Source organism: Aythya fuligula, chromosome 6, assembly GCF_009819795.1.
Source record: "Aythya fuligula isolate bAytFul2 chromosome 6, bAytFul2.pri, whole genome shotgun sequence".
Classification (NCBI taxonomy): domain Eukaryota; kingdom Metazoa; phylum Chordata; class Aves; order Anseriformes; family Anatidae; genus Aythya; species Aythya fuligula.
Genome location: NC_045564.1, coordinates 18,672,003 through 18,693,514, shown reverse-complemented (window position 1 = coordinate 18,693,514; position 21,512 = coordinate 18,672,003). Strand labels below are relative to the sequence as shown.

Sequence of the window (21,512 nt, the reverse complement as noted above, 5' to 3'; positions counted from 1 at the left end):
GGCGTCGGAACGGGGAAACTCGTCCCTGGGGGGTGCCTCGCCCTGCTCCGCGTCCCCTCGCGCTGGGCAAGGCGCGGAGGGCAGCGCGATCGGCTCGGGGAGGCCCCAAACACCGCAGGAGGCCGAGCGCTGCCCGGCGCCGGGATGCGCCCCGCCGGCTGTAAGGGGGCCGCCCGCCGCGCTCCCAACGCCTGCCGCCTGCTGGGCCGCAGGGCCCACGGCTTCTACGCCAGGGACGCGGGGGTCGCGCTGAGGAAGAACATGGGGCTGCTCAGGAGCCTGGTCTGCCAGGTAGCGGCGCCGCGCGGGGGGCTCGCGAGTCTTTGGGTCGCGCTAACAAGTTTGGGGGAAAAAGGAGCCGGGATTTTGCTGAAGAGAGGGAGAAGTGGTTGCGTTTATTGTATGAGACTCTGACCTAGAAACATACACAATACTGTGCCGTACAGAAACGGGAGAAGCACTTGTATGTCTAATATACCCACTACGTAGAAACAGTCTCATATGAGATTTTATATCGCTTATTTCTTCTTCTAACGTGACTTAATATTAAATTTGCAATGTTTTAGGGAGCATCAGTGTTGAATGAAGTTTTCACAATAAAATAAGATAATCAGCAGAGGTCCTCAGGTAAACATAACCCTGAAGTGTCAGTGAAATTTCTTACAGAAAAAATAGGAATCAAACCACTTACAGACTAAATTTGATTTTGTTAACTGCTAGAAATGCACTGAATGCTATTGTGTCGAAGTGAGCTGGCAATTCTCTTCTACCTGAAAATTCATTTATCAGCAGTCAGGTAAATGGCCGCTTACACTGCTAGATCTAAGGGCGTGCAAGGGTTATTGAAATAAAAATGAGTCTACCTGTCTCTTACACAAATTTATTTATTTATTTATTTATTTATTTATTTATTTATTTATTAGAAATGTTTGGTAGTGCTGCAGAGCTATTGATGTCTGTAATGCCTGCAAGTAGCTTTATCAATGCGAGTAGTTTATCCCATTACCATTTCAGGTTCCTTTTGCAAATAACTCTCTATAAACAGTCTTTTATACCTTTCACACAATTCACCACGAGCAAAATGGAATCAAGTTCAGTAAATTTAATTACATGCAAAAGAGATATATGTGTGTACTTACACAGTGGAGGATTTTATTCTTGATTGAAAAATTTTCTATTAAAATTGCCGGTCTTAATGCAGACAAGTTAATGACAAAATGTGCATTGCACATGCTGTCCGAAAGCTAAGAAAAAGATGTTTTAATTTAGTTCTTATAAAAGACAAATCTTCCCTAAAAGATCTTTTGATTTGGTTTAAAAAAGAATCCTTTATGTATTCAGCAAGAAAGGTTCATTTAAATTAAATTACTAAGCTGGGGGAACCAAGTATTTTCCCAAAGTATAATTTGTTACCAACTGTTGCAACCATTGTCTCTTTCAGGAAAGTACTACATTCAAGAATGTTTGGACGACTCATTCTGCATCTCCTATTGCTTATGAAAGAGGAAGAATTTACTTAGACAACTACCAGTGCTGTATTAGCAGGTAATAAATTTACAATAAAAAGTTACCCCAGCTTATAGTTTCAATACTGTGACGCTGTTTTTTAGAAACGTAGCTAACTTTGCTCATCCAAATAGTCCTTGTGAATTGAGTGGAATATACTTATGAGCAAAAAATAACTAGATACATAAATCTTTGTTAAATTACACTGAAATTCATTTGCCTCTTAATGTGACAACCGCTTTGGTGAAGGAAAGCTTTTGTGTAACTTTTATGCTGTGTAACATTAGGTTTCAAGTGCACTTCAGGAGTTTCAGATGATCACCATTTTAGGATTTTGCACTAAGACAAATGAACAGTAATTCCCTTCTTTGTGATCCAGTAACCAGCAGTGTGCTGGTGTGAATGTGTCAATGCATTACAGAATCAGCCTTTGTAACAGGGTTGGTATGATGTCTACAAACTTTTAATTAAAGAAGTAAAGTATTGTTCATACAAAGGTACCAGGTGCTGAGTACTCGCTGCTTGTAATGCATGTTGCAGATCAGTTCACTGCTCTGATGTACTACTCTCCTATTCCATGAACTGCTGCAGAGGCACAGCTCAGAAACCACTAGGCACAGGGCAGGATAGAGGATGGGAAGTCCTGTTTACACCAGTCCTTGTCCTTGCTCCTTCTGCTTGTGAGGGAAGTAGTAGGGACTGGGAGAACTGTGTTAAGCTGTGGTCAGAACAGTATTGAGACAATGTAATATGATACATGAAAGACCAATTATTTTGTTGGTGTAAACCACTAAGAGTTAATTAAATTAATCTGTCATTTGCTCATGGTAGAGATAGAAATCTTACCCATGTTTCATTCATACATTGTCTCAATGCTTTCCAGTACTGGGGTAACTTGTCTAACGCCTTTCAAGGTTTGCTTTTGTTTCATCCTCTCCCTAAGGGGAAAACTGTGCACTTCTATGAAGATTTTATTCTAGTAGTAGGTTTCTTTTAATAAATATTTGTACATGATGCCATGCCTTTATACGACAGAAGGTAACACTGAAAGTGCCTCAGGGAAAGGTTCCAGGATAATGCTTAGTTTCTGGAATATGCTTTCTTTATAATGTCTATCTCTAAAGTAAGAACATTATTATTAACAGTAACTTAAAAAATTAGGAAAGGTTAGGTTTTAGATATTACTTTATACTAATATTGCTTATTAGGCTTTATTTTGAGAGCAATTTGAGATTAATTATTAGCCTAATATTACGCCTAATTATTAGGCTTAATTTGAGAGCAGTATTTACAAAGGAAAAAAGGTACCTAGATTTCTGACTTGCCTAAAGAGACAGGATTTGCAAAAGTGGAAAAAGTGTGTTAAATGACTTGTTGATAGAAAGTAGTTTATAAAATGAACTAATGATCAGCAATCATTTTCCTCCAGCATTGCCCAAGAGCCAAGAATACTTTATCAAAAGCCAAAGTGTTCTAAGTCGGAAAAAATAGAAGATGCTTTATTATTGGAATGCCCACTGGTAAGATTACTTTTTATTAGAGCATTGTTGTGGAAAAACAAATTAATATCTTTCAGTGGAATAGATTTAGAGCATTCTTTTCCTGTGAACTATTATTGTCAACATTTTTGTAGAGTTGAATCATTTAATTTATGTTTATTTATTTTGAGAGAATGTTTAGAGGTTTACTTCTCTGAATTTCTCAACAGTGCATTTGAATGCTTCTTCATGACTGTAGAAGATTTTTTAAAAACAGTGCTGTTGCCTTTATGTTTATGCAATTCTAATTCCTTACAATATAAATTCTGTTGTAATCTATTATTTATTTTTGAGTTAGCATGGGAGTTTGTTTTCACCAGATCTGTTAACGTTTTTAAAAAAAAAAAAAAAAAAAAGGCAGATAAACTAATGACCTATTAAAGCAACTCTGTCCAAAACCTTTTCTGCTGTTTCCAGTTAATAGATTACATAATTTCCCTCTTTTCTTCCCTTACATTCATAGATATCTGTACATAGATGGTCAGTCTTGCCTCAGTATTTAGACTGAAGCTTGTTCTGTTTTCTCTCAAAGGTCAATTTTTAGAAAAGTTGGACGATTCATTTAGGCATTTTCCATTGAGTAGTGTAAAGAGAAGAAGGAAAAGTATTTCTTCATTCATGGGTTGTTCTGTTTGGTTTGAATCTTCTGATTCACTTAGTGGAATTTTTAACTATTAACATTTTGACAACACTGTGCTGGGATGTAGTCTGGAATATATGAGGAAAAATAAATGAAAAATGCAAACAGAAAATCTACAAGATTTCTATATTGTTCTTTGTAGTGCCTATGGTACAGCAGTGTTGTGCAACTTGAATATCTTTCAGTTCAAGTTGAAAACTCTGTTCATTGCTATTACAGGTGGATTTTCCATTTGACTTCAAACCAACAATTTTTTTCGTATCTACAAAATTTTGACACATTTGATGCCAAGCAGTTGGACTGACAATCCTTAGTCTTCACGGTGTGATTTGTTGTTCTTAGCTTTTCTGAAGCAACTAATGGTTGCCATATAATTTCACTGTTTCATAAGAAAAGGTCCTTATGGTTACTCATATGGTGCTGATACAACTTAGTTCTAACAATCTAATTTGAGCACACAGATGAAAAGGCTGGACTCCTTAGACTGTAGAGAACACTTCCCTTTCTTGAGGGTTTTTTCATATTCCTAGAGACTAGGAATATTAGCCCAACATTTGAGGTGCCAAAAAACAAGCATCGTGAGGACCATCCTCAGCAGTTCCTGTTGAGTTACCTTTCAATGATTTATTTTGCAATACTTAAATAGATTTCTCATGAAGTTTGGTATCAGATGAATAAGCACTTATACTTCACTTATGCAAGGAAAGGAAGTCTTAAACGATGTGTTTTCTAGAAAAAGTAACTACCTTCCAAAAAATAAGATAACAGATTAGGTATGTAATAGTCAGCAATTTAGCACAGACATGAACTAAGAGATCCAGGTGTGATTAGGAGGAAGCTTTTCACCTTTAGCTTTTGAGGAATATGTATTCACTTTTGTTTTCTTGTTACTATGTTAAAATGTTATGTATCCTCCTGGTACAAACTTCTTTCTGATAATCTTTTTGTTATGTAGGGGGAAATGCTTCCAAATCCATCAGACTATAAATCTTCCCTTATAGTCTTGACAGCACAGAACTGGCTTCTGCGTCTCTCTGCTGACAGTGGGGAAATACTGGAAAAAATATACCTTGCGGGCTGTGGCTGCAAATTCAGGTATTAACATTGGCAAAGGTTTATGTAACTAACCATCATTAACACTAAAATGGAGAAAGGGAATCATGTTTATTTTGCAGTATATTAAGCTGTTCAATTTCTGTGCGTTCAGAAAGTATTGTTTTATTGATAATATATGCCTGGGGAAGGGCAACATCTATAATATTTAGCCAAAGGATGTAGAAGTTATTTTTTTATTGGAGGAAATTTGCACCAAATACAGAGAAGAAAAAGGGTGAAATCCCAAATTCCTCATCAAGCTTCACCCTATTTTCCCAGATCCTTCTTTGCTGCTAGTCATTGAACATAGTGGAAATATACTACCTTCGAAACACTCCCTGCAGATCAGAGGAATCATAGTTCTGGGAGTTTTTGGAGTGAAAGACAGCTCATAAAACCTTAGGTACCCACTCATACATATCCTATGGCTGACTACAGGTCTATTTGTGTAGCAGTTTTGCTAGAGTACTATTCCTGCACTCTGTTTTCTTTAGAAGAATTTCAGCAGCTAAAGTATCATGGTCTCAAAGTTGGTATCAAGTTCCACAAAAGCCACAAAAAACAGGCTACTATTTGCTTTTCTCTGACAACTTTATAGCCGTTAATATTGCAATAGACACATACCAGGAGAGGACCTCTAAGAACTATAAAACAAACCTTATAAAGCATAAGAAAAATATGTTTAAAAGTTAAAGTAAGCAGTTTTTAACTTCTCTGTAGGGTATCCATTTTTTTCTTTAAAAGCAGAACAGTTAGAGTTTCTGGCAAGGAGCGTGTTTTTTTTTCAGTTCTCAGAAGTAATGATCTTCTTTAGACTGAAGGATAAAAAAGCAGTGATTTGTGAAGGGACGGAAAGAAGACAGTGAATGTTCATACTTTCAAAAGTTTTGTCACAATCCTGTTCTGGAATAAGCCATTCCTGGTATCTAGTTCTGTGGCTTCTGCATTATTGCAAAATCTGCGTAGTTACAATAGATTATATTTTACATTAAAATTATTTTAATATTATTATTTAAAATTTTATTAAAGGATTTTACAATGATTAAGACAGGCCTTCCCTGTCTCAAATAGGTACCTCAGCTGGGATACTCCTCAAGAAGTAATGGTTATAAAGTCAGCTCAGAATAAGCTGCCTGCAGCATCACGGCAGGTAAGTTTGTTGAAAAACTCTCATTTTTACAAAATCAAGAAATTTACAAGGACAGATATGGAGACATTATGCTTTGTTACTATGGTAGAAGACGGCGATGTATAGTATAACAATGTAACAAGTATAACAACTACATTCAATATTGTTCCTTCCCAGGCAGGTATCCAACAGTCTGTACTATTCCATCTTGCTGTATTCCAAGTATTACCCCTTTCATTTGTTGGAATGCTAGAAATAAACAAAAAGGTAAGTTCAGTCTATAATGTAGTTGTATGAGAGGAATGATACAGGCAATTGTCTCAGGATTTTGGAAGTCTTACTTAATGTTTTGGACGCTATTTTTTTAATTAGCACTAATGTTCTTTTAGTGTCTGGTAGTTGTGTTGAGGGAACATTAATAATTCCAGAAGAGAAAATGCAAATGCGTAGTTAGTGCATTACTTCTTGATGTGTAGGATTTCAGAACTTAGAGAAATTATAAGAATTAGAGAACTGTACAGTGTTTGTAGAGTTCTTTTTACCTCTTTAAAGATAGATATGCTTCTGATCAGTTCCTAGTAATGGCCTATGAATTCTATATACAGTTACAAATGTTTCAAACTTGTATTATCATTGATACCAGGTGGCAAGATATAAATATGTGTATTGATTTATGAGTCAAGAAGAAACAAGCTTTCAGAGGTTGGTTTGTGACCTGTAAGTAAGTGTATACATTAGGCAACTGCAAGCCAGATGACAAGTTCTAGTGCTCTGGTGAAAAAATGTCTCTTTAAAGTCAAGGCAGTTCTAGATACAACTTAAATTGGAACAGTGTGAACATGCAGAGTCTGTCTTCAAAGCTCTTTAAGCTATGGTCTTATTTAGAGTCCAGAGCTATTTAGCTGGTGCTGGGTTGGACTGAGGCTGTGAAAAGAGAATGAGCTGGTAAATGAAGGAAGGGGGGTTCAACAGTTTTTCATTTGGGCCCAAGAATGGTTAAGGATGCATTTCTGTTCAAAATTAGTATTTAGGACTGAAAAATACAAATGTTACCATTATCAAGGGTATTTTCAATCTGCTTGAGAATATCATGATGGATTCATCATGGTTATAACAGGCAGAATGTATGAGGAAAAGTACTTAATCCACTGGGCCTGTGCTGATCATCAGAGCAATTGTTACAACTAGGAATAAGGTTGGGGTAGAATTTGGAACTTGAGAGTACACCCAGAAGAGGAAGCAACCAGTGAATGCAATGCTAAACCTGATACGGATCAGTGGGATGGAACTGTTATGTTACAGTTAGGATTAGGATTACTCTTGAAGACTGCAGAATGAACCCAATGCCACAGCTTTGCTGAGATGGTATGCTACAATAAAGTCTAAGTTCAGACTAGAAAGGTCTCAAGGATAGTAATGAGAGTTTGGGACTGGGAGACTATTAAAGTTTGGGTCTGGCACCTTAAGCTAACAAATGCACTGAGAAAGTAACATAAGGCTAAAAAAAGACAAGGTCTAAGGGGTGAATTCACCTTTCAGGAACAAACTGATCACTAGATCATTCATAGAGTTAAGAATTAGGAGTATTCCAGCTTGGGTTTTATTTTCTTGAATTACATTTAAGCCTGTTTTAACCTTATTTTATTTGCTTTTTGTACAGTGATTCTGAATAAGAAATGAAAACTCTAGTCTTCCAAACATCTCAATATGAAAAAAATTACCAACTTTGCATGCTGTTCTTCATTAAATATTAAGAACTACTGGTTTTTTTGTTGTTGGTTGTTTTTTTTTTTTAGTGGAGATGTTCTAAGGAGTAGCACAAATGAATACTTCATAATCATTAAAAGGGTAATCAGCTTCTCATGTATGTGTCTAATTTGAATTCAAAGAGGATCCTGTATTCTGTGACAGCTGGATAGTGTAGTTTTAGTACAGCTGTACACAGTCATAGAGCCATGATTAGACTAGTATTTCGCCCTGGTGATGAAGAAAGAACGGAAGATAGAAAATCAGTTCTTTTAGATTGAACTGTTAGCTTTGTTATCGACTTCCTGTGGGATGCTAGGTAGTAAAATCTATTCATCTCTTGTAATAACTGGGTAATATGATACAAAGACATAATGAGAACCAATTAGACAATAAATGTGCTTGCAGAATATGACTTACTTAATTCCAGGTGTTATCGCAGTGCAAAATATTACAGAAACTCAGCAGAACAGATGAGTTACAGAAACCTTCTTAAACTAAAACACTGGTCATAAGTTTTGGTCAGAGTCAAAAAGGAAGTTGATTGCATAATTAAGTATGTAATATTAACATTTTGCTTTCTCTCAATTATTTCTTCCTTAATAGAGTATTTTTATTTTCCCTTTTCCAGATATTTGGTAATAGCGTTACAGATGTTGATGTTTCTAATGGAATCCTTATTGTAATGTATAGCATGGGTCTGGTCAGGCTCTATAACTTCCAGGCCATCACTGAACAGGTACTGTGAAATTTTTCATACAATCCATGCTATGTTGTGGCAACAAATCATTAATATTCATGTAATGCCACATTGGTACATGGGGATTGTGTCAAAGGATAGAGATCTTGCCTAAATCTAGTTACAATCTGAATATACAAATGGATGCACTATCAGAAAATTCTCCTCACACTAGTCACATGTAGAGAGGAGTTCTGTAAATGCTAGACCAGAGTGTGATGCTTTTTATATACATGGTCTGTAGTTACAGCAGCAAATACTAAGGGTAGAAAATGATGGGCATGGAAGATTGTTTGATCTGAAACTGAACCTCAGTGAGACTTTTACATTTGTCTTCTTCCTATAAAAAAACAGATGTTAATTCAAAAGTAAGACTTCAAGCAGCATCTAACAAGATAAGGAATGCAGCAGTAATGGAGCACTAAAATCAAACAGCAAGTAAATATGCGTCAATAAACTGAATTGTTCTGCATTATTTTAGTTCATGGAACAGCCGTTTGATTTGGGATGTGAATTCAACTGGAATGGTCAAGTGGGAGTTGTAGGAAAGTATCCATTTGGTCTTCCGTGTAACATTAAAATAACAGGTATTTATGATCTTTGTATTATCTTGGCTTACATGGTTTATTTATGACTATTTTTAGCAGCAAGAACATTAAAATTACTGTCCTCAGATTGTGCTGCTATGCTTCTGTTTTTTCGTTACCGCAAAAATGCACTTTGCTTTACTTGTAATTACAAGAATTAATTAAATAGGACACAACCCAAAATGTTCCATGATTTTATGATTTGGTGACTTGCCTAGAAAATTAGTACAGAAACTAGCTATTTGAGAAACTTGGTAAGCAACACACAAAGTGGAAATACCTTCCTCGTTTCTGAGACACAACTGCTCCTGGGAAAGAGGAAGGGCTAGGACAACTGTTAGTAACACCCAAAAACTGTATATAGTACATAAGCAAAAGGTGTCAAAGGAAGTTCAATCTGACTTGAAGAGTCAGAATTCAATGAGACAGGTTATAACTTGGCCAAATTGCATTTTAATTTTTCTAATTGTTGGAAATGTGCCAGTTTCAGTAAAGTTAATTCCCGAGGAGAGAAGAAATTATCTCTTAAAAACAATTCTTATGCCTCAAATCACTAACTTATGAATGTTTTGCTTTATGTAATGACTTTAACTTCTTTGAAACCAAACATTCACTTCTGCTGGTGCATTTGAGATTAGAATTCGATATTATGACTCTTAATAATTGACTAAAGTCTGAGACTTCCTGTGAAACGTTTTTCCCTTTGAAAATACACTTTCAAAAGCTCAAGTGAGGCACTTGAGAGGGGGAAGAAAAAGCAGGTTTCACCAAAATCAAATAACGCATGCTTTCTTTCCTTAAATTTTTGAATATTTCTGTATTAAATGGCTTTCACAGGAGACTGTCCCCATAAAGTGCTTTTGATCTTTATGTTCACAAACAGTGTCATATAATAGGATACAAAACAGATTTATATAAACTTAATGAAATACAGACAAAGATAAAATGCAGACTTAGCTAAAGCTTTCAGTTATGATGCAATGTTGTATCAAAACAGAGTGATAGGTTGCTATAGTTGATGTCTCAGGTTCTGCAAAAAGAAATTTCTCCTCATTTTCCTCTCTGCTAAACCACAATTTAATGGCCCTATGGAAAACACGCTGTGGGAGCTTTAAAAAGAAGCCTGTACTAGATATGTTCTCATGTCTTACAGATCATTATAGTTTTTAGTTTTGATATTTAAAACCAATGTATTGGGGAAAATATTTTTGATCTTGAATCGCATTCAAGAATTTGTGGTTAGGAAGTTTTGAACTTAGGACAAACATTTACCATGGCTGCTGGTTGCAGATAGTTGCATTCCTGTGGTTTTTGAGCTTTTTTTTTTTTTTTTTTTTTTTTTTTTTTTTTGAGAATGAGATGGCTGACTGACTCTTCAGTGTAATGTAATGCTCCAGTAAGTGAGATTTTAACAGTTTCAGAGTTTAAACTTGTATTTACTGTAATTTAACTGTTCATAATTTTCCTGCTTATTTAGTCCTAGCTTCCCTACAGAAATTGCCAGAAGGGATGGCAATTAATATGGTGCTATTTTTATGGTGCATTAGGTACCCAAGAGGAAGTACAGAGAGATCAAAACACATAAGTTACTATGTACCTACCACAACCTTTACAGCTATTGACTGGTAAGAAAATTGATTTTGGTCACAGTGGAAAGAATGGAAAATGTAGCTATAAATCTTCATCGTATCAGTTTCTGAATGTCCAGAACTTAAAATTATAGCTTGATTTATTATTTTATGATTCAGTAATTTAAACAAAAACCAGAAGATATTCTGCTCTCTTTTTTTTTTTTCCACAACATATTAGAACAAATACATGCTAGTGCTGCCAGGAACAACTTTGTGGCTTATGCTTAGATGAGACTGGAAACGAACAAAGGAAACGAATGAAGAGGCTCAAGTGGAGACTGAAAACTTGCGATTCTAGGGAAAGGACTCAGGAACAACGATAATAGGAAACGTTGAGCAACAAGAACAAGTGACACATAACAGGAAAGAGGGAGTTGAAGCAGCAGAGTCATGCTATCACCATGGTTTAGGTGATTACGACCTTGCAGTGTTTTGCCAAATGAGCATAAAAAGAAAGGTGTATCTTATGAGCAGCCTATACTGCTTAGGATTGCTGTATTACTGAAAACCATTTAAATCTATCATTTAGTCCATCCACCAGAATTTTTGAGGGACCTTTTTATTTTAAAGAATATATATAGTAAGTCTATGGGGGGAAATATTAACAAGTGTTCTTGGCCTGTTTTTCATTTTCTGACAGATTTTAATAAATGCAGGTCCTTTGCATATGCCTTCATCCTCAACATTCTCCACATTTTCTGCAGCTGCCTCAGTTTTCATAAACTATATACTTTGTTATATCTCACATGGAGTTTTCTATTTCCTATAGTCCAAAAGACAACTAGAAGACAGTCACTCTCCAGCTCAGGAAAGACTTCCTTTTCCATGGAAAGTGATTCCTTTCAATCTAAAGGGCTAAAGTTCTTTGAATTATGGATGAAAGAAAAAGAAAGAAGCACTATATAAACGTAATTTCTGATGTCATGTAAAATCTTGGCACTGTCACGGTCTGGTTAATTAGCTGGACTAAGCAGGGCAAGAACAAGTCGAAATATGGGTGAGACCTTTGGGACAAAAACAAGTCTAGATAAGAACCTTGTTCTCATAGTAATTCAGCTTGGGTGTTTATGTTCTGCCTGTTTAAACATCCATGCTATTTACAGATTTTCTCTACACTTTGTCCCCCCGCCCCCCCCCCTTTTTTTTTCAGCACTTCTTGTTCTGTTAAAGAGAGATGTGTTTTGTTTTGTTTTGTTTTTCAGTTTAAAATTGATGCAGTCATAGCAGCTGTAGAAATTGCTTTTATTTAGCTATTTGATAAAAGTTATAAAAGTCCGTAAAGAGTACATTTCTTTTCAAGATGCTTCTCTAACTTAGTACACAGAAGACCTGTAGGAATGGCATATTGTATCTCTGTAATTTATCCCAGCTGAACTGAAGGGAGAACTACGTTCCTTTTGCCATCAATTGCAAGAATTCTTTAATTTTGTTTATGAACTCGGCTACAGATTGAATAAATTGTGGTCCACACTATTTTGTTGGATTACATCAGAGGATAAGGAATATTTGGATTCAGGTATCTTTCTGTGTTTATTTCTGTTATTTAGGATTGCTGCTTTTAGCCTGTTTCCAGCTGTTAAGCACTATTTTTCTCAAGAGAATAGTGACCCTTTCGATGTGTAATTTGATCTGTTCTTAAGTCCATGCTCATTCAGATGAGATGAATTAATTTTAACTGTTTGCTGAGTCTTTGCTTATGAAGCTCATTTGGAGTGAAGTAAGTCAAAGATATCAGAAGAGCAGCTCAGCATGAAGATCTGAGAACTCAGTAACTTTCCACAGGGAATTGCAAATGTATGCCTGGAGGCTAGGTGAGGAAATATAGCTAGTGCTAGAAAAATTATAACAGCCAATGTATTTCCACCAGTCTTCAAAAGTGCTGAAGATGAATAACTTTGTTATAATTTAGAATTGTAAGCATCAATAGAACGATGATTGTTCTGCTACTAATGGTCTTAACGTTACCCAATATTTGCAGATACCCCACCTTTGCTATTTGAAGCATCTTCTCTGGAGAATGCATTTCAAATTGGAGGTTACCCTTGGCATTATATCATCACACCTAACAAGAAGAAACACAAAGGAGTCTTCTATATTTGTTCTCTGAAAGACAATGCTTTGGTAATATATTCAGGTAGCAGCTTCTCTGGAATGAATGTGTTATCACATTTGTCCTCACCTCTCCTTCTGAGTAGTGCTTGAAGTAACAAAGTCCTTTTTTCCAATGTGGCACTCGCATAGGGATCACCCCACATTGTTGTATCTGCTATCCAGTGAAGTCATGTTTTCTCCTGAATTAGTGTTGCTTCTGTGATTTCCTTAATCCCAATACAATCATAGCACTGCCAGTGCTACGTAGCGCTGTATTCCCATCTTTATAGACTCTAGCATAATCTCATACCTGATTCCTTGCATGGTAACATCTTAATTCATTTTTGACTGTTCAGCCTACCAAGTGGCTTGATGAAAGAAATATTTTAAGTTTCAAGACACTGCAGAGTAAGTTTTCGTAATGTTTATGGTTTATTCTTGATTTGTACCTTCTCTCTCTCTCTTTGGAAAGACTTTATTAATCAGCTTAATACAGCATCCCTATTTATTTATTTAATGTGCTGTTTGTCATATATTCTTTTGCATGAGCTCACCATCTCAGGCTTTATTTTGGATCTGCTTTTGACCTGAAGATACTTCTGTAGTATCAGCAGCTTCTGGCCTCTTAATTCACAATTCTTCACAAAAAACTTCTCATCTGTGAAAGTCCTCATTTCTTTTACTAGCCTGATTGAATCAGTGATCCCTCTTCTGTCTCTTTTTATCTTCAAAACATCTTTCACAACTAGAGCTGAAGATTAATTTTGATTCAAAAGGACTTGAGCAATCCTTTCTCACCTGTTGTTTTTTTTTTTTTCCTATATGGGTTCATGATTTGAAATTTTGAATGATTAGGTTAGCTGAATTTAACAGAAAGTAACTGCCAAAATCCCACAATTTTGACCATTTTGCTGCTGAAATCACAAGCTATACCAGGCTTATACATTCCACAAATACTTGCACAAGAGAGGCTGAGTCTGAGGTGTGATGCACAAGTCAAAGTTTGTACTAATGCTCTTCTCATGTCTTGACACAACTCAAATTGCTAGAATTATTTGAGTGTTTGCAGAATGTCGGGTACATCTTAATATTGTATAGTTTTACAAGAGGTTGGGCCACGTATAATCATGGTACAAGGCCATTGCTCATTGCATATTTAAAAAGTGTTGAAACTGTTCCATGGAATATCCATGAGAATTAGAACTGTCTGAGTTATTATTATCGATGTCCGCTGCCATCCTTTCTGATCTTGTTTGTCAGCAATATTTATAAATCTTCAGAGGAGCATGGAGAGGAGCTGAGTATTTCCTTTCTAAATTAGATCTGTGAGACTTTAAGTATAATAATATTCTAAGCTTTCCCTTCCTTCTTCAGGCAAAAAATGGCATACAGGATATGAAATGCTGTTCACTGGAACCTGATTGGATATATTTCCATCCAGATATGTCGGGCAGAATAATCCATGTGGGACCAAATTTGATAAAGTATGACCACTTTTCTTCCTCAAATTTTACTCTCATTAGGTGAAAAGTTGCAGAACTGCATAAATTCGGTAGTTTGATTATTTGTGGGCCGAAGCACTGTCATCAGCTCCTAGAAAGTGGAAAAATGATGAATTTGTCAGAATCAGGAGTCCTGGTAGAAACACCTGCAGATTTCTACATGATGAGTGTGGGCTTTGGCAGTCAACACTAGATTATGATATGAAAAAAAAATCTAGGACCAGTGTTAAAAATTTCACTGATACATGTAAATTACAAAAATAACATTTCAATTTCAGTTATTTGTGTTGGCTTTAAATATACCTGTGGTTTTTGTTTTGTTTTGTTTTGTTTTTTAACTATAAATATAGAACGTTTGTTGCAGGTGGATTTGAATGCATGACTCATTTTGTGATTTCTGTTTCTTTTATAGAGTCTTGAAGCTTAAGGAAGTTGAAAGTAATACAGACCAAACAGAAATTTCAGAAGACTTTATAATAGTGGCCAACAGAGAAGAAAACTGTGTGAGTTTAACAGGAATTTCTGATGTCTGAAATCATTGTGCATGATTTTGAGCAATACATGGGGTTTTTATGTATATTAGTAAGTGCTGTATTTTATGGGCATAACTCAAAGCTTTTTGAAGGATCTTACTCATCTTCATTGAACTTCTATTAAGCTGTAGGAAAGAAATTTTGAAAACAAATTACATTTTCTGGATAGTTTTTTGAATCCTCAAGTCTTTTCACAAGTTCTCAGCATTCTTTAAGATGTATAGTATAACTATATCACTGATGTAAAACATACAAAATGGTGACAGATTTCTTTCAAATGAAGGTGTTACGACGGATAATTTTGTGCATCTCACAAAAAAAAAGATGGCAGCAATAGGGCCATGTGTTGCTAATGCGTAAAACAAGATCCCAGAGTTTAAAGCAAAGTCAGAAAGCAAAAGATGTGAAATAGATGCATTGTCAAATAGGTATAAAAAAACTATAATGTTCTGAAGTCCTGAGCCTTTTTTTTTCCTTTTTTTTTTTTTTTCTCCAAAGGTGAACAGCTCTGTTACTGTAACAGCTTCTGGTCGAGTGGTGAAAAAGCGTTATAACTTGCTGGATGATGACCCAGAACAAGAGGTAACTGATGTTCTGAATAAAAACAAGTCATGGACTTCTTTTTCATTTAAGAAGTTTAGCTAGACAGAAGTCATTCCTGTTACAGGTGCAGTGCCTGTAACCATTAGCTATATTAATCTTTGAGTTCTTTATCCATGTTCTGTGGCTGTCTTTGTCTCTTTGACTTAACTTCAAAGTATCTCACTCCCCCCTCTGCCTCCCACTTGTTTTCTCCACTGTTGGTGTTTGTTCTGTGGATAATCGGTTTAAGAACTGAGCTAATGCCCCATGACACCGTCATAACTCCATGTGACTACAGTAGCACAGAAATTAAATGTTAATGTGATGAACCATTACTCTTCCTTCTATTCAAACACTTCCTTTAAGCATTTCTTCCAAAGTATTTTATGAACTGGAAGAAGCATATTTTTCCCTGCTTTAAATAAAAGACTAGAGGAACCAAGTCAATATAATCTAAATACCTAAACTATATTTTCTCTACCAGCTACTTTGATTTGATTGCAGGAGACAGTATTCAACACTTACTTTAAGTAACTGCTTCTTGAGAGTGAAAACAGCACATGCTGCGTGTTGAGTCTTCACACACACGGCCTCTTCAAGAGGCTGTGAAGAATATTTTGTAGCTTTCTATCTAGAGCTAGAATAAGCACAATGGTTAAAATTCATCAGTTTCTGGCAGTTATTCCTGTTCTTTATTTCTGACGAAAAAGATTTTACTGTTGTTAAGTACAGGACAGTCCTCCAGGTCTGTAGTTCATTTCTATTCACCTCTTTCAGCATAATAAAAATTACAGTCTGCACACTGTATTTTTGTTTCCTGTATGTTATATATAAAATGCATCAATTTGCACATTAAGACTGTTCAGAACATCAATTTATTCTCTTCCATTCTTAAGGAATTTTGCTAAAATACGTTAGACACTTTGTGCTGGGAAAGATTCCTGTTGTGTATCAGGCTGACAAAGTTTTCCTTGATGCCATAAGACTTAAGAATTAGAATTTTTCCAATTCTTCTTTTACCTGAAAGAAATAGCTGTACAATTTAGGAAGAAGGGAATGTGAAATTATGTTTCATACATGAACTTGGTTTTCTTTTTTTCCTAAGACATTCAAAATTGTAGACTATGAAGATGAATTGGATTTATTATCTACTGTGGCAGTTACTCAAATAGGAGCTGATGGAAGAGCTCACCTCGACTTACACTGTAACGAGCAGGGGATTCTACTTAAGAGTATTCCATTACTGGAATCCTGGGATGTGGTGAGAAGAATTCCTTTTTTGGTTGTTTGTGTTTTCTTTTTGTTTATACTAACATTTCCCATACCTGCTTATATACTGTTCTGCATTAATTTTTTGTTCAGATTTGAAGTAGATATATCAATTGTGTTGCCAAATGTTATGGATGAGATTTGCACAAAATAATAGTCATGACTCTAGAAACATAAGTATTGCATCAGAAAGTAGTTCATTTATCTGAAAATCTTCATGATTTGAAATCAGCGTTTGTTGGTTGGTTGTGCTTTGGTTTTGTTTGTTCTGTTTTTCTTTAAGTCTTTCTGAAGTATTTATCAACTTGAATACTCACTCTCTGGCTAGTTACATCAGCTTAACTTTATAGCTCATAAATAGTCTCATTAACTTAACTAGAACTACTCATACATAGAATTAAGAGTGGACCCCACTGTGTATATTTGGAGAGATGCAATGGTTCATATAGTCCAAATTTAGGTACTAACGTAGATGGTCTGAATTATTCAGCACCTTTGATGCCTCTTTTATCATCATGTGTATAGGCAACTAAGGATCCAAACTTAACTCCAATGCTTTAACTTGTGCTTAGATTCCTAAAATAGGTGTGTAGAAAACCTCTGGAAGTTTAAAAATTCTGTCCCTTTTCTGGAAGGGCAGACTGTGCCCCAACACAAATTTCCTGTCTGATCAGGGAGATAACGCACACATGGAAAATGACACAGGCACAGTACTCTTAGTAAGCTGTGGAAATGGAAGCTGAAATCAGAATTATTTTTCTCATTTCAGACTTACAGTCATGAAGTTTACTTTGATAGAGACACTGTGTTACACATAGAACAGAAGCCTAACAGGAGGTTCAGCTGTTACGTTTACCAAATGGTCTGTGATACTGCAAAAGAAGATGAATGCTCACGCCATGAAAAAACAGAAAGAGTGTTTTGTAAAAAAGGAGGGAGAATTTTTGAATATATTTAAGACATAACTACAGCAACTTCATTTTGGATGTCATTTAAGGACTTCATACATATGAATTAGTCAGCTACTGTTTTTCCTTCAGTGTTTAATTTTAACATTTCGTACTTTTTATGAGAGGTTTTTTACTTCCTTTTTTCTCTCTGATATTGTCCACTTGTTTGTAGTCCCTAGTGGCTTTTAATGTGTTTACCAGGTCATCATTAATGCTGGCTACAGCATTTCTTGGTTCTCTTGAGCAACTGCATTGAAATATTGGATGTCAAGGAGAAAGATGTAGACTCACTGATCGTCTACCATCTGCTGTGTTCTGTCTTCCGTAGTTTTACCTATGCAACTTTAATATAGACTGTTAATTAAACAAAGTATGTAAAACTGGATAGGATAAATTTTATATGTAGTAAAAAAAAATGGCAGTTACCATTAAAACACTTAAACAAAATCCTTCTGTTGATTTTGTTTCACATAAAACCACTTGAGTTTGCTGGTTGCCTTTGTTTTGGTTTAAATAAGTATGAATAAATAAGGCATGTTTATTGCCTTTTGTATATATATTTTTTATTATTTTATATGGATATATTTTATTTTTTTTTAAAAAAGACATTTTTCTGTATTTCCCCATATTTAGGTTCATGAATGTTCAGTCTGAGCCAAAGCTACCATGAGTGCAGCATGTCTGATACATGAAAGTTCCATGTCGTATGCTCATTAAAAATACAAATGAACAAACAAAAAACAAGCAACCCCCAAGCTGTAGATTTTGTGGTCACAAAGTATGACCATGCAAATGACCAGGCGAAGTGACCAGATGCAAGTCAAAGATGTCCTCTGGGAGACTTAAGATGGTAATAAACAACTCTGTGGAAATACAGAGCAGCAGCAGCAACACTACTTGCACACTAACTTAAGAAAGTATTCACTTAATAGCCAGGAAAAGGCACTTGTCTATTACACTACTATGTAAGTATCAGGGAGATAAGAGGGCAGAAATTAACATGAATCTATAGGATCCAGCACTTAGGCAGAAATTTCTGTTCTGGGTGTGTATGGATTATTTATTTGTAACTAAATTCCTTTCACTAAGAATCTGTCACATCAGTCAATGATAACAAATCTAAACTACTTTACCATGGACAAGAAAAAAAATAGCCTAACTGAAAAGTAAGGCTATAAATACAATTCCTTAATTACAGAAGCAATACAATCGAAACTTTCTTTTTTCAGATACTCAAAAGTCACAACAACACTAAAGGAAAACAGAGGTGCATTAGTATATAAACAAGAAAAAAGATTTTCCTCTCCTGTTGTTTTCAATCTGTGTTCTTGACGAAACATAACGCTCTGCCTCTGTACTCCCTGTTGTCCTCTGTCCTTACTCTGCAATCTTACCAACAACTAATGACCAGAAGTTGACCAGTTGGAGAAGAATGCTACAGAGCTGTTTTTCATGATACTCCTCATCTCTTTTCTCCATCGCTATTTTTGATGTATGCAAATTGTTTTATATAGCTAGTAACACAACTGATGAAATTTTACTGTACTGTTGACAAGTTGGATATCTTTATTAATAAAGAACTACTACATGAAAACAAGTTGATAAGACTTAAAAGATACTTAATAAGGAAAAATACAGTTGCCAGATGGTTGTGAATCATCTGTTTGGGGCCAGAGTAGATGGAGTAAAGCAGAAATACTGAAGCTATTTAACAGCTGATTTATTTCAAGAAAGGCGTCGTAATCATTTTGCTAGCCTTCACAAGAACCACGCAGAGAACCACGCATGGGAGAACGCAGAGAATTTTATGGGATTTTTTTGCAGTTAATGACTATATTTTTGCAGTTAATGACTATACCAACCCCACTACCAACATGTGACGTTTTTGACATTTTCATGACATACATGTAGTTTTCCATATTGGTATTTCATTATCATTTTTGTTTGAATTGTTAAAACAGTTATTCCCAGAGCAAGACATTTACACTTCATTATACGATTGTTTATTAAGTAGTGCATGTTCTGTTCATGAAGATCAGCTTAAGCTTTCAAGATTATGCTATGCTTTCTAGTGACTTATTTTGAAGCTACTGTGGACTTGTGATTGCATGTTAAATCAACAGTTGTACGTAGGTGTCCATCTATTGAAAAATGCAGCAATTTATAGTGAACAAAAGTCAGCCTAGACTTTGATGAAGAAGATTATGGGCTTTGTGTAAGAAACAATCACTCTCTATACACAGGATGTTGCTAAACTACACATAATGGCAGATGTTCCATCATGGAAGGTCACACCTAGATGTTTTCATTCAGAAACAGGAGAGATGTTTCCGTTCAATTTAAAACACCTACGTTATTTAAGAATTGAGAATCCGGAACACCTAGCCCTGAATATTTTCATGAACATACTCACAGCCCTGCTTAGAAATGGGCTGGGACACACCAGAGAATCTGAGTCAGTGAATGCTTATGCATTATGCTTTTCAAGTTGTGAACAGTAGTGTTGACTTCTGTACCTATGGGAAGCCCCAGAACATTCTAAAACTAAACTTTTATTTAAAAGGGATGAAAATCCTGACCACAAACCTATAGATTTTTACATTGCAAAAAATAACCCTATATCTGAACCAAACACAAGTATCTGCATGCTTGTTGGCAGTCCACCTGAATCAACTTTTTATTTCAAATTAAAGCCTGAAACAAAATCAATCCAGCAGAAAAAGGTAGTACCTTTCTTTGCCAGGAGATTTTATATGTAAGACACCTAAGCATTTTTAGTCATGGCTGCTGGCAGAGCTGTACTACTACGTTGTGTCAAATTGATACAAAATCTGAATAAAGGCATTAGATCTGACCTGTAGAACTATGCTTTCATGTCCATATAAGAGGAATGTAGAGAACTTTTCTCTTTTTTCTGATGTAAACTAGGTTACTTAGAAGTCTGTTACACAATCTGAATAATTCAGTATATTTAAGAGTGTCAGTATTTGTAAAGTTGAGAAATTCTGAGAATGCTATTGTGGTTTCCATTACAGAGATAAAAAAATATTCTTGTCCATCATAATTATCTCTGCAAGCACCAAAACGTGACATTAGTACCAAAAAAAAAAGAAAAAAGAAACAAAATTGCTCTAAAAAAAAAAAAGGAATAAATTCTTCAATATATTTTGTTTCCAATCTATAGATTCAGAAATTAAAATAAATAAAATAAATTAAATATCTATATATATATCCTTCACAGGCAGTAGCTAACTGCTTTATTATCAGGAAACCCATTTACTGTTAGTTTTTTGATTTACAAAAAAAATTGGACTAAGGAACTATTCATGTGAAATTCTGAGTTCCCTTTGTTTTTCAGTGAGTGCTTATGACTCATGCAGTGGCTTCCAAAGTCTGTAGAAAAGGCCTCAAGTAATTAGATCAAATACAATCAAAAGCAACTGGACCAAGTACATACTTTAAAAGATTGAAGCTGAAAAGCTCACACTTCCATTATTTTCACTAGCAGTAGATGCACAAGAAAAAAATATATATATATGTATGTATACAAAAAAGGTAAACATATACATATGAACTGTTAACCCAAGTAGAGATTCTCAAATGTATATTTCAAACATAAAATTGACGGGACCTTAAGCCATTCTTGCCAATGTTCCCAATCAGGGAATCACAGACGCGTTCTGCATTTTCTAGGTTTCTTTTTCTTCTCTTCTGGATATGTCCTGTTACTTCAACAGCAGAGTTTCTTGCTCATCTTATTCTCATTTTGCCTTTATTTTGCTCTTGTCATTGAGAAAAATACCTTCTTATTACTTAACAGTAACTGAAGATCACTGAAAACTCACCAACAAAAAACTTTTTTTTTTCCTTCTGGAACTGTGAGAGCTATCGCATATGATGGAAAAGCTTATGAACAAATTAATTTGCTTCCCAGTTATGATAAAGGTTGCTATTAGGAATATCTGGTAGAAAGA

The 21,512-nt window shown here is 35.4% G+C and overlaps 1 protein-coding gene across 2 annotated transcripts; it reads left to right on the top strand.

Moving 5' to 3' along the window:
- The first annotated feature begins 23 nt into the window (after positions 1-23).
- DCAF17 (DDB1 and CUL4 associated factor 17) lies at positions 24-20,683 on the top strand. 2 transcript variants are annotated; one of them, XM_032190182.1, is made up of 14 exons: positions 24-291; positions 1,442-1,545; positions 2,936-3,026; positions 4,640-4,779; positions 5,851-5,929; positions 6,086-6,175; positions 8,286-8,393; positions 8,875-8,980; positions 12,590-12,732; positions 14,077-14,186; positions 14,617-14,707; positions 15,236-15,319; positions 16,425-16,580; positions 18,768-20,683. In XM_032190182.1, the coding sequence occupies exons 1-14, from the start codon at positions 145-147 to the stop codon at positions 18,819-18,821; spliced, it is 1,503 nt and encodes a 500-aa protein (XP_032046073.1). In that variant the 5' UTR covers positions 24-144; the 3' UTR covers positions 18,822-20,683. The 2 variants fall into 2 exon arrangements, with proteins under 2 accessions (XP_032046073.1, XP_032046072.1); XM_032190181.1 differs by having other exon boundaries at positions 17,358-18,834.
- Positions 20,684-21,512: the final 829 nt, after the last annotated feature.